Below are 16,455 nucleotides of genomic sequence, written 5' to 3' on the forward strand. Positions count from 1 at the left end.
GGGCAGGGTGGCAGTAACCATTCTCCTCTCTACACTTTATTGTATTCAGGATCCTTCCAAGAAATTTCAGTTATGTCCCCAGTGCTAAAGGAGTGCGTATGCGCGCGCGCGCTCGTGTGTGTGTGTGTGTGTGTGTGTGTGTGTGTGTGTGTGTGTGTGTGTGTTTGGGGTGTGTGTGGGTGTCACAACAGTTATATGAACAGGCAAACGAACACCCTCTGACGTCCCCTGGAGGGGAGAAAATCTGAAATAAAGTGAGGTAATTAAACGTGGCCTTGGAGAAGTCTCCCAAACGTTCTAGTCGGGACTTCCAAGTGTGTGCGCGCTTTAGTTTTTCCATTCTTCCAGGCCCTGATCTTGCATTTCTAATAAAAGTGAAAGTGGTCTAAGGAGCAAAACAAAGCCTTAGTGCATGCTTCTGGCGTGCCAAGTTTAATCAATATTCCGGAGCGCTCGGGCTCCCCCTCCTCCCCCGGCTGTTTTCATTTTCCCACTCCCCCTTTCTCCTGCGCAGGCTCCGCCTCTTTTCTTAAGTTGCTTGATAGTAAGTGGCGGTTTCAGAGCACATGCATGTTGTCAGGCTAGCCTGCCCGGCCGCTCGCTGAGCTGCTACTCGGAGCTACCTGCTGGGGAGTGCGCCTCCGCGTCGCCTGGGGTGCCTTCCGCCGGTCGCGGAGCCGGGAAAGGTAAGCGCGGCCGCCTGCGCCCCGCGGAACTCAGGTCGGCGAGCCGCTTTTCGGAGCGCCGAGCGGCCGAGGAAAGCTAGCCATGTTGGTAGGTAAGGTCCTGTTAGGACCGAGCGCCGCCAGCGTGTGCTAACTATCCCTCTCAGCCCTTCCAGGTGGACTCGGGGGTGGACGGAGATCTGAGATCGAGAATAAAATCAAGGTTGAGCTGGCGTGCTTTAAGGCGAACTGACGGGTTAAGGACATCCAAACTGCTAGTTAAAAAAAAAAAAAAAATCTGGATTGTCCTTTCTCCCGTTCTTCCCCACCCTCTAAGCTTTTAATCTAGTGTAAAATCTTAAACACATTGCGGGTCCTACTACCCATGACCTCAACCTGCAGCTTTACTGAAAAGCCAAACTGTTAAGTCTTTTTTTTTTTTTTTTTTTTTTTTTCACTCTTGGATTTGCCGAGAGCCTGAGAGCGCCTGGCTTGCAGCGACCTCCCCCACAGACGCACACGCTGGCTCTGGCTGTGCCAGAGACACACGTCCGCAGGCGCGGCTCTTCTCCGCCGTGGCTAGGGATTAGGAATCGGGTACGGCCGCAGCTGGAAGCCCGTGATTTCCAGCAAGGCAAATGGTTCGGTCGTGGCTCTCCGGATAACCTAAGAGCGCTTTAAAGAAACCAGAAACCACACGCTGTAATGTTTGGAATGAAAACTGAATTCTCTCCTCGTCCGTTCCAGAAATCCTAAATTCAAAGTACGGAGGCAGTGATGGTTTCCTCAGGAAGCCTCGTGTGGCTCGCGGGTTTGCCATAAGCACAAACGTTGCTTTATGCTCCTCCGTCTAATGATATGAAAAGGGATTATGATTTCAGATAATTTATAGAGGTGCCTGGGGCAGGGTGCTTATTTCACCGGAAAAAGTCACCCCGTAAAAGCCTCAAATGCGTTTCTATCGACGCCTGGGCACTTGTGTTCTTTTTATGACAGTATTGACACGTTAATCGGCTCATGTTTCTTTCGTAGCGAAATAAATAAATAAAGCAGTGACTCGATTCACGTCAGTGGCTACATGCCAGTATCTCAGTTATCTCAGTCTTTTCTGTTGACATAGTTATGTCTTCGCCCGGTACAAGACATGCGTTATCGAGTGGCATTTTCTGTCTGTTTAGTTCAGCTGGCCATTTATTGAGTGTGTGGGTTGTTCCAGGCACTTGGCTGAGCTCTGAGAATAGAAGAACCCCTTACTCATCGAGGGGAAGAGCAAGCTGGAAATCGGAACACGGCTTTTGCTCATCTATTCTGATTGCATGTCCATTTTTTACGTAGTCCTGTAAAAGCCACACAATCTGGGCTGATACTGTAGCTCTTCAGTCTTCTAGTTCTGGTGCCTTCAGTGACATGAGCCAACACTGATTTCTCAGGCCAGGAGGCTGTAACTTTTGTCCCTTTCTGTTGCATTCTAGTTGTATTCTCTAACACCGAAGAGAAGAGGAGATTTCACTTTCTGGGGACAATTTTGAGACCCTGAAGTACAAGGACGTGTGTGATATTCCTAGAAAGATAAAACATGACAAAGAGCAATGGAGAAGAGCCCAGGATGGGAGGCAGGATGGAAAGGTTCCAGCAAGGAGTCCGCAAGCGCACGCTCCTGGCCAAGAAGAAAGTACAGAACCTCACCAAGGAGGACGTTAAGAGTTACCTGGTTCGGAATGCTTTCGTGCTGCTCACGGTCTCCGCCGTCATTGTGGGTGAGTCACTTGACCAAAACTGAAATTACAAAAGCCTGTATCCTGTTTCTGCGGGGCAGTTGCACGCCCGGGACTGTTATCAGATAGGCTGATTGTAGGTATTCAAACTGATAGTTCAGGGTCTCCTCTGCATTTGAAAAGGTTTTTCCCCCTTCCCTGAAACAAACAAACAAAAAAGTATTGTTGGGAACCATCTATGCTAAACATGTGAAAGAATTGTTAGCGAGTGTTTTACGCATCCACTGGTGGTGTGAAAAGAAATAAATCAAATGCCTTCTCATGTCATGTGAAGATAAAAAGAATGATAACTGAGTCATTAGGCAGGCCAGACGTAGCCAAAATATTATCAGTATTATACAATGCCACTTTTACTTAAAATTGATTTATGCAGTTACTACTGTACCCAAGATGAATCGTGGGCATCTGATAATAATCGTATCCTAGCTGGGGCTGACTTGATGCTGAATATCGTTGCTTAAAAATGGAAGTTAAACCTAGCCTGTGTTTGCACACTCTCAGGCGGTGACTTGAAGGTAAACTGGGAAAACGCTAACACAGGTCTCTTTCATTCGTTGCCTCACAGAGCCTTCCATAGCTTGCTGCGTCATTTTTTAAATATTCCAGTCCCTTACTAATTTAGCACGCTTGTCAGCAATCTGTATTAATAAACTCTTATTTGCTTGGTTTATAGCCATTTGAAGTTTTACTTTATTACTTATAGGCAACACAAACCTTACCTTAAAATGATGACGAAAAAACTAAATATTTGAAATTTTTGATCAAGCAGTGTAGACATCCTTAGACTGGAGATATGTAAACTAATACCAAGTCCTAAGATAGATTTCCTCCAATTTGTCACCAAAAGGTGTTCATGTTACGTTTGAATCACTGCTTTATAATTAGCTGAGATATCCACACATTTTAAAGAATTAAGCTGGCTGTGGTGTTGCACACCTTTAATCCCAGCACTCAGGGAGGCAGAGGCAGGTGGATTGCTGTGAGTTCAAGGCCAGCAAAGTCTAAAAAGTGAGTCCAGAACAGCCAAGGCTACACAGAGAAACCCTATCTCAAAAAACCAAAATAATAACAATTACTTCATAAAATATTAAGAAAGTTGTATAACTGTGGAGTGAGTTGATTTTATGAATGTCCAACAAAGAGGAAGACAGCAGGAGAGAAAAGTTTGCCATAGACCTCAAATTTCTCCCATTTTAACACGGTTGGCCCTTTTTAGTAGTGGTTGCTTAATGAGCTTCCAATTCATTGAAAAAACACTCAAAGGTAACATGTCCTGATTGAGCCAGAGAAATAATAGCTTTGTTCAGTAGGCTCCCAGCTTTGAATCCGTTCCAGGAAGAAGAGTTTTAATACTGTCCTTTTCCTGGGAGCCAATGCAAATGGCAGTGTTCTTGCCTCATTTTATGCTCTGAATCACAGTCGTTGTTAAACCGAGAGATAAGTTTTGACATATGCTTTTGCTAGTCTTTATTGAAGACAGTCCAGATACCTTCCAGGGTAGGGTTTGCATGCTCTCACCTGTGGTGGAGGGTGTGATACCATAGACACCCTCCTTTTATGGAAGACACTAGTCACAAAGAGATGGAGCGGCCTGCCCAAAGTCAGGATGCTGGAGAAGAGAAGAGAAGCGAAGTCATCTAGTGACAGACACTGTTCTCCTGGCAGAAGAGCCATCTTGCCCTCATTTATGCTGACTACCATCTTGTCTGAGAGATGCTAAGAGGGGAAATTCCATGTGGGGTGGAGGCCAGGGAGGCAGCTCTGCTAGAGGCAGCCGTACAACATAAACACTCTACCATTTAACTGATGAAGTTAAACTCAAGGGGGAAAAAATGATCATTCTTCTACAATTAAGTCTCATTCCTCACACCCATTTAATTAATACCCACTTGCCTTGCAATATGTATGGAGTACAGTATGTTAGGAAAAGAGACAGAACTGCCTATTCAAAATGGTATTCTAAACACCCAAAGTTCAATCTGTAAGACAGAAATATTTCCACTAAAGAATAGGAGAATGGGAAGGAGTAGAGCATTGAGCAGAAGTCAGATTAATAGAGAAGGAAGTTGCTAAATACAGAGGAACAGCATCGTTCCTAACAAGAAGAAACTGCCAGGAATTAAAGGTCCGTTTTTTTCTAGGGCTCTTACTTCTTAGCCCAGTGGGGCCTTTCCTCAAATTTGTGAGAACTGCAGTCAAAGTTGGCGGAGCTGAAGTAGATAAATTGGCTGGATGCCCTCATGGTTGGCTTTACTGATGGAAACTGAGGAGTTAGAAGCAGTAAGAAGAAGGCACTGACAAAGAAACACACACAAAAAAGCTCATTGACAGTCAGAGAGACCACCGAGTTTACACCAAAGGTCCTGAATAGCAAACAGACAACTTCTAAGCAAACAGATTTAGGAGAAAAAGGAAGATGTCTTTTGTTATCTGTTGGTATCTTCCACTGAAGGCCTAGCCGCAACAAAGGCTCCACTTGTCATTAGAGGCCATGCCTACATTAGCCCTTAACAAAATAATGGAGAAGGGATATGTCTGGACATCAGTTCTTTATTTGAACACAAATGGGGGAAGACAGATGCCAGCAAGAGGAGAAGAAATTATTTCCCCCAAATCTGATGGAGAAACATAGATATTAGTTTCCAAATTCTTAGGCATTGTCAGCACTCAGGAAAAGAAGGTGCTTAAAAGTTTATCCGATTCATTTTGTTTTTCCAAATAAGATGAATATGCATTTAATGTTAAAATGGAAACTAGACAGAAATACTGTGGGTAAGGGATAAGAAACATGTGAACCCATGACTCCAGAATAGAGCAGAGAATTGTAGTTATTTCAGCATCACTTCCTTTTCAAGTTTAAACACGTGCAGTTGTTTGCCATTTCTAAGCCATGGCAAGGTGTGAGCATGTTGTGCTATGACAAAAGCTCATATGTAACTAGGGAAAGTTGGCAGCGTGATAGAAGACAGCAGCAAGCTCCAATTCTCTTTGGAAGAGTTAGAGAGGAAAGCCTTAGAAAGCAGGTATCTTCCTTGTTACTGCAGACATTTGATAAACAGCACACCAGGAAGAAGAGTGGCTATTTGCCTTTCTCTAGAAAGTCCTTTCTCATTCCCAACCATGGTTAATTATGCTAGAGTGACCTCATATCTTGCTAAAAGAAAGGGAAAATTCTTTGTGTTATTGAAGACACAGAATGTACCCCTGTCAAGAGAATGTGTTTTCACAACAAATCAACACACAGGCCATGGGATCAACTGCAAGGGATGGGAATTGGAACATAGTACTAGTCAGATCACAAAGTTTCCCCTGAGAACGCCAGCACAGGTGGCACCTTCATTTGCTCTCAGTCTTACTGCTGGTACACACACAGAAAGTTGGTGTTTTTTGTAGCCGTTACCTGAGTTTGAGAGAAATTGACTTTTCAGAAAGTAAAATATATTGACTACATTTTAGTAAATTATCTCCTCCAATTCTCTAACTTCTTTTGGCAGTAAACTTAAGTAGACAAAAATTCAGTGTAATTCAATAACATCTCAAGAAATTGGCCATTGTGGATGCCTCTTGGAACAGAAGATGGGTGTCCGGAGAGTTCGGCAGAAGGGAAATTACTTTCCTCTGGTTAAGTTTCTGTATAGTTTGAAATTTCTATCTCATTATACACTATCAAGTGTATCTTTCCTCTTTTAAAGTACATATACAAAAATTCAATGTTATTTACCAATTTAACAATTACTGAAGGTTGTGTATTTGGTTCTGTGCTTTGCAATGAGTTTCCCTGATCTCAGGTAGTTTACTGGGAGAGATGGATGAAAAAGCAAGATGGAAAGGAAATATACAAGAGCCAAAGTTTGTAATAAGAGAAGTTTATAATCTGAACCTTTATATCAAATAATATACACATTTTGTTGTAGTAGATGCCTCTTTGTCTGATAGTACCCCAGAGGTTCCTATTTTTTCATTGGTTTGAGGGCCCTAAATGTACCATATTAATAATAACTGAGTTTAGGCTTGATAAAGAATATACCTGGACCCCTACATTAGTTGTATTATTCTATATCGGTGCGATTCTAGACGAAGTATTTAGTCTCTCTGAGGCTTGGTTTCCTCATCTTTTGTCACAGTTACATTCGGCTAACAATGGCAGCCACCCTCGCGTTGGGTGCCGCTCAGGTCTCTGTATTAACTTTGCTTAAACCTCACAACAACCAGAGAGGGAAGCACCTTTACTACACTTGTTTTGTAGATGAGGAAACTAAAACACAGACACACTTCCAGTGTTGATGCATACTGAGGAGGATTCTAGGCAGACACAGTGACACAGAAAATTCAGGATGCAAGACCCTTTGGACCCAAGAACCAGAGTGAGAGAGAGCCCGTGAGGATCTCACACACACACACACACGCACACACGCACACGCACGCACACGCACACACTGATCCCACTCTAGCTCCAGCTTCAGACCGTTATGCACACCATTTGTATGCCAGTGCCAGGAGTTGTTTATCCTCGCTTTGCTGTCAGCTACCTCAAGGCCTACACTGAGTCCTCCATTGTGAGAAATGAGAAGCAGAGACTGAGATCATTACAAAGGGTGCTTGTGAGACTTGATGGCTAAATGAAAGAGGATGGTGGCCCGATTCTCATATAGCCAAGTGGTTGAATACAAGAATTAGGATACAGGAGAAAGACCCAAGAATCAGAGTGTGTTCCAGTAACGTGCTGTTTGGGCACCCGTTGAGTCTGAGGGCGAATGCACCTACTAGACAGTGGAAGGGGCTCACTGCCATAAACTCAGGCCACACTCCTACCACGCTGTAGAGGATAGGGATGGCTTTGGATCATGAGCAAGTTATTAGTGTATCAGGCCGTCATCCTGCACACGCTCAGTCCTTCATGCCTGAAAGGAGTCATCGCTCAGAAATGCTGTCATATAGCCTGAGCCTCAGACACTTGTACCGCTCCAGCTGGCTGGGTTAGCCAAGTAAGTTAAGCCACGTGGCTGTAATATGGTTTACTATCCTCTGGCAGACTGAGGAGACTGCTAAGTGAGACCACACTGGTCTCCTGCTTTTGTTGTGGAGTAGGCACCGTTTGACACCCATGTTGCTGTCAGTCTGCCTCCTGAAGCCCCTGGCAGTAGGCATCTCCACACAGGCTGACCAACAGGAATCCAGAGAGTAGTAGACAGGTTTTAGGTACCATGGTTTCTTCAACTTTTCTGGAAGAGGAGAGCAAAACTTCAGAAAGCTGGGAGGAATGATAAGCCTGGCAAGCCGTCCCCTGGCATCTTTAGAGCCATCTGTGCTGCCATCCATCAGAGGCTTCTGGCCAGGAGACTTGGAGGAAAGGAAGCCATTGATTTCTAGTTCTTCCTCTGGAGAAGTAACGGAAGGATTGGGGGTAAGAACTGAGTGTCTGTACCCCCTCTCCACACACCCCCACACACTCAGAAGCAGAACTGCAGAAGGCTATCAGGGCTGACAGGGGTAAATAGCTGCCTTACATGCCAACTAAAGCCTTTCAGGGAGCCACCTTTGCACCAGTGCTAGCTTCTGGAACTGGACTATCTAAGTTTACAGCCAGTTTCTGCATCCAAATCTGTTTCTTTACACACAAAAACTCTGCCTGGTTCTATAGCCAAGTTCTGCCTCATGTAAGCCATGAAACCTTAAAGAATTTCACTCTGTGCTTGACCAAAGTGCCTCCACAGGAAATGCAAAGCTCTTACTTGTTGCCATGGCAGAGAGCCATATTATGTGCTGATTTGGTGGATCTCATGGGCTAGAAAAACCAGAGCCAGGGATTTAGGGGAATAAAGCATGACGATGAAAGAAGAGACTTAACCTGTTTTAGGCTCAAGAGATGGAGCTTGTGTTTCCTTGGCTGGAGAAGAGAACCAAGAGAGTTGTAGGAAGAGACTTGATAGTTGTAAAGAGAGTTTGAGAGGCAGAAATGAAAGCAAGAGAGTGAAACAGCCATTTTCTGACCCTTTCCGCCATGGCCTCTTGAGCAGAACCAGGCCAAATCTCCAGGCAGCCATCATCAGAGCACAGACTAGCCCAGTGGAAGGAGCTCCTGATGGGAGGGGAGTTGCTTCCCAAGAGTGCTGGTCAGGTTGCTTTGAAGCTGACTGAAGACTTGATGCTCATAGATTATCTCTGGGTTTTACGTTGCTCTGTTTTCCTCACTGTCAATTCAGACACAGAGAAAACCGAGCAAGCCATTTCTAATTGAGTGATCAAATTGCTCAGAACAATTACGTACAGTAACAACTCCTTCCATCTTCACAAAGTTACAGTTTATGAAGTGCCTGCTCTCTGTAGCAGTGCAAGCCACAGCCAGCCCACCCACTGCCTGGTTCTGCAGCTATCTGGAATGCAGCTCAGAAGCACAGGGAACCTTAATGTCCTGGTTACAGCCCCTGCCCTCCACACACTTACTTGATGATTGAATATCAGTCTCTTGGCCTCATATCTTCTTGTCACTTAAGTTTGAACTAATGTCCGCTTCCAACCTCTACATTACAATATTTGAAGCATCTCACCTTTCTCTAAATTATCAGGATGTATGGAATATTTCCATGTATGTTTATTTCCATGCTAACACAGACCTCAGCAGGACCCTTTTCCTGGGCTTGATGATCTCCTACTCCCTTCAGCCAGTTTCTCCAATGAAAAAAGCCTTGTCTCCTTGTGACTCTTCCAGGGTCATCATGTATCTGGCCATGTGTCTGATGATGAGTGTTTCCTCACCAGGGTTTAAGGACATAGGAAGAGCACACTGCAAAAGCCACGTCTGCTCACTGGCCAAGGATCAGTGATGGAACATAGGGAGTCTTTGGTTTTGAACGCATATAAACAAGATTGTAAAGAGTTCATGTTGTGTGGGGGAGGCACCCTCTTCGCCAAGTTGTACATTCCAGGTGTGAGAGTGAACTGTATTTATAGAGCAGTGCGATGCTATCATTCATCAGGTATTTGTTCTGGCAGCTGTAATGCCGTGTCATTGCCAGGAGATGAGGAAACACACAAAGCATTTCAGGGCACCAAGTTTAGCCATTATACTCATTAAATACAAGAATTATGAGTTTTTATATCAAGGTATAAAGCTATCAGAATTACCCCGGGCTTATTTCCGAGGCCAAGAGCAGTCCCATATCTATGACTAATCAAAAGGTGTGCTCTTCAAAGGTGATTGCTCAGGCCAAGGAAGTACGTGAAGTCACTCAGATTTATGCAGCAAAAATGTCTTCCCTTCGTGTAAGTAAACCGTTGGAGACTAGAAAGCCACATATGGTAAATATTTAATTTTTAGTTCTTAAAGTTCTGAAAAGGTTAAATATTGTAAAGAACTATTCACATCCTAAAGAATAAAAAAAAGAGATACTCAAGGAGTTTTGATGAAAAAAAGAGAGAGAAGAATATAATGGCCAAATAAGGAAGATTAGATGAGGAAAGATACACCATGGACAGGTTGAGGCAGAGAGGGGAAGGCACGCCCTCTCTTCTTGTGTAGCGTATCAAAGACCTGAAAATAAAGTTAGAAGCAGCGCATTGAGAAGCACAATCAAGTTTTGAGTTTCAAGGCTGAGCTCTTGTCTCTAGAGAAGCAACTCCTCTTTCTTTCTCCCCAAGAGACTTCTTGGGTTCGCCTTGAGCTTCCAGGCCACTGACTGGCCCTTCCCAGAGAAAGCACAGGGCTGTGTTAGTGAGAGAGGCTTGTAAGGAGAGGCTCAATTATCCCTAATGAGGGTAGAGATGGGCAGTTCTCGCCCTTCTCATTCAGAAAGTGTGGCCCTGGGTTGTTCTTCTTGCATCCCTTAAACCCATCAGCATAGCAAGAAGGAAAAGCCCAGGGGGTCCTGTGTTTGAGGAGCTTGCTGCTGCTCTCAGCTTATTGACGTGAAAGAAAGGCATCAAGACTGCAGTTTACTAAGAAACAGCCTGTGACCAGTGTTGCCTTTGTTCTTGTTGATGAACAGGACAGTAAAGGCATCAAGACGGAACTTGTGAGTCTTCTAGGAGATGGCCGGTGACCAAAGCTAACATTTTTGTTGTTGTTGATTCATCTTTGCTCTCCTGGACTTTCATTTTGAGCTTAAGGAAGATGAAACAAACAAACAAAAAAAGTACTGCTACTTTATTCACTAAAACTCCTGCTACGTTACTAGTTCCACAGCTCCAGTGCTCTCCATGAGGTTTTGCGTGGTGGAGAGTATCCCACTTTTGCTGGGGGAGGTACTGTGTTTTCAGCTGGGATGTGGGGTACCTCTAAGGCACATGAGCCAGCAACGACAACTGAATTCTGAGTTGTTCTAGATTCGTTCCCATTGCCAGAGCTGTTGGTCAGAGAGGTCCACTTACAAGTGATAATTATAGGCTTTTCTCTCCACTCTTCAGACTAAGCTAAGTCTTCAAGGAAGCCGCTTAAAGCAGAACTTAGGAGGAACGAACTCAGAATGAAAAAGCAACTTTTTAGAAGAAATGAAACGATAATGTAGAAAACAAATTCAATAAGTTTTTTTTTTTCAAGTTGGAAGTTTTGGTGGCTTAGTCATTTATGTCTTTATTGAGTGAACATAAAAACAAGAATATGCTTATTTTTATAATTCTGGGGTAGGTTTTTTTTTTTCCGCTTGTACACAAATAATAGCACGGTATAACAACTTTCTGCCTTTATTTCCTCCTATATGTTGGATGTTATTTCTTATTGATACATAGAAGCTCCTCATTATCTCTAATCTACAGTGTCTGTCGATACCATAACTTATTTAAGCAATTCCTGGTTGATGGACATTTGGATCGTTTTAGCCTTTATATATCATTGTAAAAACAGTGTGCTGGATAATATTGTATTGGATAAATCGTCTACTATTATTTTATTCTGGTAAAATAGATCTGTGGGTTATATCCTTAGAAATAAAATTGGTGTGTCTGAAGGAGTTTTGATAAGTATATATAATTTCTGTCCCATAAAGGTTATAGCAATTTGCTTCTCTAAATTATATGTTTTGGTTTTTAAGTTGTTTGTTTCTATCACTGCCAGATTTAAGAAGGGATGAGCTTTAGGGTGTGTGTCTGTTGGCCAGGTAAGTGAAAGAAAGTAAAGAAACCTTTATAAAGAAAACACAATTTGGGGGCTAGAATTAAGCAAATTCTAATATTCTGTCTTCTTCCAAAATTTGGATTTACCTCAGTTGAAATGCCCAGAGCTTTTTTTTTTTTTTTTTTTTGTATGTATGAGTCATTCAACTTTCAAAGCACTTTCTTATCCTTTACCATCTACAACCTTCACATCAAACCAAAAGGGATGGAGCAGGGTTTTTAGGTTTTCAATCTTTCTGCCTTAAACCTCTCCTTCAGTTTAGCAGTTCAGAAGCTGAACCCAGAGTCAGGCATGTGCTTCCAGTCACAGAGAGCTGCACCCCAAATGTTATAATAATGGTTATGCCACGCAACATATCTGTTATAAAGGAAGTTTATTTGGGGGAAAGAGAAGGGGAGAGAAGTTAGGTCCTACAGGAGGAAGGGTAGAGGCAGATAGATGATTGGCCATGTAGACAGGCAGGCAGACAGACAGTCACAGAACCATGAGGGAGGTGGAGAGGGACTGAGAGAGTTGGGGAGGTGGGCAGGGTCCTATTATCCTATGGCACCTGGCAGAGGCAGCAGCTGATGACATAAGAAGTTGCTAGGACCCCGAAAGGCCGGCTAGTGGGACGCCTGGACACTAACGCCAACCTCACATGGAGTTGTTAGTATGCTTTTATTAGGAGAGATCCTGGCTTTTCTCAGAGCTGAAAGGGTCTGCCATTGCTCTCAGTTCCCCATGCACACCGGTGTCTGTGCTCTGGTCATCCATCAGTCACCCTGAGCTGCTTCCTCTGAGCACTGAGAGTGGAGCAAGGCAGGAGCAGGTATTTCCCACCTCGGCAACAGGAAATACCAAAGGACAAAAGAGTGACCCAGGCCAGAGCCCCAGTCTCTGAAGGCTGTCTGGGAAAGCCAGAGGTAGTCTTCAACCCAAAGAAGCTCTTACCAGGAAATGCTGGAAAGTTTGAATAGAAACAAAAGACCAGGAACAAGGGCCCAGCAAAACTCTTGGCTAGGTAAATTCACCATCATGCCCTTGGCCTGTTTGTAAAGACAGGCTAATGAAAACTTATGCCCACCAGATTCACCAGGTTGGCCTGAGCCTGGCTTATGACTTCACCAAACTGAGAGACAAATCCTGGAATAGAAATATTTATTTGACTCCTCAAATCATCATTTGTTGCATTCTTGCTATTAAAAACTGTCATAGAGGACTAAAGAGATTGCCCAGTGGTTAGGAGCACTCACGGCTTTTGTAGAGGACCTGATTTCAATTCCCAGTGCCTTCAAGGCAGCTCACAACCCTCTGTGCCTCCAGTTCCAAGAGATCTGATGCCCTCCTCTGCCCTCCACGGACACCAGACACTCAAGCGGTACATACACATACATGCAGGCAAAAAACCTCTACGTGTAAAATTAAAAAAAATAAACTTAACTAGTAGTCATTGATGAAGCATTTTTGAATGCATATGAAAGAGCTTAGAGTTCATTAGAATAAATAAGATGAATTAAGGTGAAACATCTAAGATTTATAATGCTTGGGCTTGCATGGTTCTTTTAAACTCAGATTATTTAGCTGAGAATCTTAAAAATCAAAAGGATCTTAGATACCACCTGTTACAATCTGTCCCTATTTTGCAGGTTAAAAATAAATAAATAAAAGAACTCCGGTGAGAGTCTATGACGTGAAGACTTCCAGGGAAACAGGTTGAAAGCTCATTTTGCTCACTACAACACAGATGGTTTATTCTTCCACTGCCTGTCTCATCGGGGAGAAATGACAGATCCTGCAGATTTCATGTGGGGATTAAATCATTTGTAAAAGTGTTCTTGTAGCCTAACTTGCTGGTTCAGGCCCCCTAAAACCTCATCACTGAATTCCTGATCTTTCTACAGAACTATGCTTGTTCTCTACCTGCCTAAAAAACCTATTATGCAAGAGAATTAGGGCTCTGATCTGAATCAGTCTTCACTTGGGAACCTAAAAACTTAAGCATAGAAGATGTCATAACTTCTGGAGTTGATGAATAAAGGAGATAGAGTCTGTGACTATCTGGGGACAGTGTATTAAAAGGCAGAGGAGCTCAGCAATGTCAGCCACGGAGAGAGGCACAGTTCCACACTGTCGCCAGTAAACATTTGAAGAGTTCACCTAATTTTGGAGGACCTCAACTCAGGTTCAACCTGAGACTCCTTGGCTTCGGCATGAAAGGGATGAGTCAGCATGAAGCAGACCTGCAGTTCATTTAGCACAGAAAGTTGTCAGAGAAAGAACGCACACGGTAGCACGGAGCAGGCTTCCCAAAGAGACGCTGTAGTTTATAATAGACTTGTAAACACAAAGTAGGGTACTCAGGCATGGATATTAACTTTTATTGTTTTATTTATTTATTTTGGGGTTTTGGGAGACGGTTTCTCTGTGTGCCCCTGGGTATCCTGAGACTCTGTAGACCAGCCTGGCCTTGATCACACAGAGATTTGCCTGCCTCTGTCTCCCAAGTGCTGGGACTAAAGGCATGTGCCACCCCTGCCCAGCGGATATGGAATTTCTTAAGGGACAGTCAGCATCACATGTTTTGACGTCAGCCATTCTGTTTTGGTGGTTTTCAAGTGACATCTTAAAGGGTTGCTAAGAACCTCTTCCTTCTCTGTTTGAGGAGTGAGATTATAGGGCAGCTAGGGGTGCCTTAGGCAGGAATATAACCTGATAGAGTAAAGCCAGGAGCCACTAGATTTGCACAAGGGATTTAGGGAATGTCCTTTTCTGTACAAGGAATTTTTGGTGAGATTTTTGCAAGATTGTGGGTTTGTAGCCTAGTAAAGGGAGAAGGGCCTTCAGTAAATGCTAATTGTGCTGGAATTCTCACTTCTTAACTTTGTTCTTGGGGGCTTCAGCCAGACTCCAAGATGAGGGAATTGTCTCTTCCCACATCCCCATAATTCTCCACCTTTCTAAACTTCCTCACAAAGAGCGTAAAGTGATGGGAGGGCGATGAGGGGCAAAAGTGAAAGCAGAGCAAGGGGGGGGGTGTGCTGGGTGGCGACTTCTCAGTGCTGTGGAGACGTAGGTCCACTGGCTCTCATGCCCCAGAAGGAGGCATCCGTGACATCCTACTTCAGATGTTAAAGTGGTCCCTCTGGGCATCGTGTTATTAGGGAAGCTAAGTAGAAGTAGGAAAACCAATTGGAAGGCTACTTACTCCCGCAGTCTAGGCAAAGAGAAGTGTTCATAGCTGAAGCCTTCATTTAGATAGATAGATAGATAGATAGATAGATAGATAGATAGATAGATGATACATATATGTCTGTATATATGTGGGTGTATGTATATTATATATATATCAAAGCTTAGAGGAGGTTAAGGGCATGTCCACAGTCATGGAGGAAGGTAAAGACAAGGCTGGGTCTAGCATCCCAGCATCCTTCACTCACCTTCAGTAGAGCATTGCCATCTGTAAAGCATTCTCTGGGAGTGATCTTACACACTAGAAGCCATGTGTGTAACAAGGAGGCCTACAGACTTCTGCAGGTTCGGGAGACCCTGACTACAATATGTAACCGCCCAGGACTTGAGACTTGTTTCTAAGCAACAAAATCCAGCAATGCTGGTTTCCCTTGGGCGGTCTCACTCCGCCTGTCCTGCTTAGTCCCTTACCTTGAAGCATATCACACTGTGAAGAATGACGCTAGAAGGCTTTAGTCCATTCAACGCAAGAACTTTAGCAAAATGTTGCTATTCCAAACACCAGCGTTCACCAAAAGCTAAATGCAATGATTTGATCCAAATCTTACTTTAACTGTGTCTCATCCTCTCACTCTTATTTCTTGTCATTTTTGTGTTTTCCTTGATTTTGTCAGTTGACATATGAGCAAGTTCTTAACACACTTTTAACTCATTGTGCATTTTTTTTTTTAGCCTTGAAAAGCAAGCCTATTTTGTCTTGGTTTAGAAAGTGAGAAGCTATCAATCTTCCAAGGAAGTGCTTGTGTGCGCTCTGGGGGGAAATGCTGAACACCTGACGGAATCCCTATCTGACCTTTTCATAAGAGCCAATATTTAAGGAAAAATACCTCACTGTTTTTGGGATCCAGCCACACAGTGGGTTTTCACCACCTTAAACATCTCAGTTAAGACACTGCCTAGATTCCAGACTTCTTTAAAAAAAAAAAAAAAAAAAACTGTAAGCAAGAATACTGGATGATTGCAGACTGAGCCGTGAACGTGATGACATCCATGTTGACATGTCACAGAGCTCCAAAGTTGGCTAAGTGTGTTTTGGCTCTTAACAGAGTTCTCTGACCTTTGTGGTCATTTTTACAGACTAGCCAACAATAAAGATCTGTCCTTTTGCACTGACATTCTGGCGGCCACCATAAAGCTTTGTGTTGGCTCTGGGACCATCAGCCAGTGTCTACATAAGTATCCACTGACAGAAATCAGTTTCTCAGGGACTCTGCTGCTGGACCAAAGAAAAGATCTCACCTTTGTGCCTCTCACTGGTAAGAAGGGCAGAGTGATGAGGGCTCTCAGAAACCTGTGTCAGAAGTGTGGGCTTTTTTTTTTATTGCTGGGATAAAAATAATCAGAAAACCTTAACTGCATGCGTGCGCGTGCGCGCGCACACACACACACACACACACACACACACACACACACACACAAGAAAATGCCTTTTGTTTATTCACTTAACTTGGGGGAAGCTTCCTTAAGTAAAGCCATCAGCACCTTTCTCCCACTTAGTTAGAACTAGTTAATCTAAACAGTCCATTTATTTGTAAGTGCTCTGTTTTGAAAGAGAACGAAAAGCTGGCCAAATACGGTGAGATAATGTAGGCTCCTTAAATCAGCAGTGTGACTTTTGAGAGGCCGAGGGCAGTACAGTGAGAGGTTGAAGCCGTGCAATGGACAGCCTGGGTGC

At 43.6% G+C, this 16,455-nt stretch overlaps 1 protein-coding gene across 1 annotated transcript in view; it reads left to right on the forward strand.

Annotated features, from left to right (window-relative positions):
* The first annotated feature begins 539 nt into the window (after positions 1–539).
* The window catches only part of Slc1a3 (solute carrier family 1 member 3), a 75,210-nt gene continuing 59,294 nt past the window's right edge, over positions 540–16,455 (forward strand). The window contains exons 1-2 of the mRNA XM_055601050.1: positions 540–686; positions 2,138–2,422. Of these exons, the coding sequence (XP_055457025.1) occupies positions 2,242–2,422 (181 nt within the window). The 5' untranslated portion in view covers positions 540–686; positions 2,138–2,241. The remainder of the gene's footprint in view (positions 687–2,137; positions 2,423–16,455) is intronic.

Source organism: Psammomys obesus, unplaced genomic scaffold (genome assembly GCF_907164565.1).
Source record: "Psammomys obesus unplaced genomic scaffold, mPsaObe1.curated_primary_1811, whole genome shotgun sequence".
In the NCBI taxonomy this organism is placed as follows: Eukaryota; Metazoa; Chordata; class Mammalia; order Rodentia; family Muridae; genus Psammomys; species Psammomys obesus.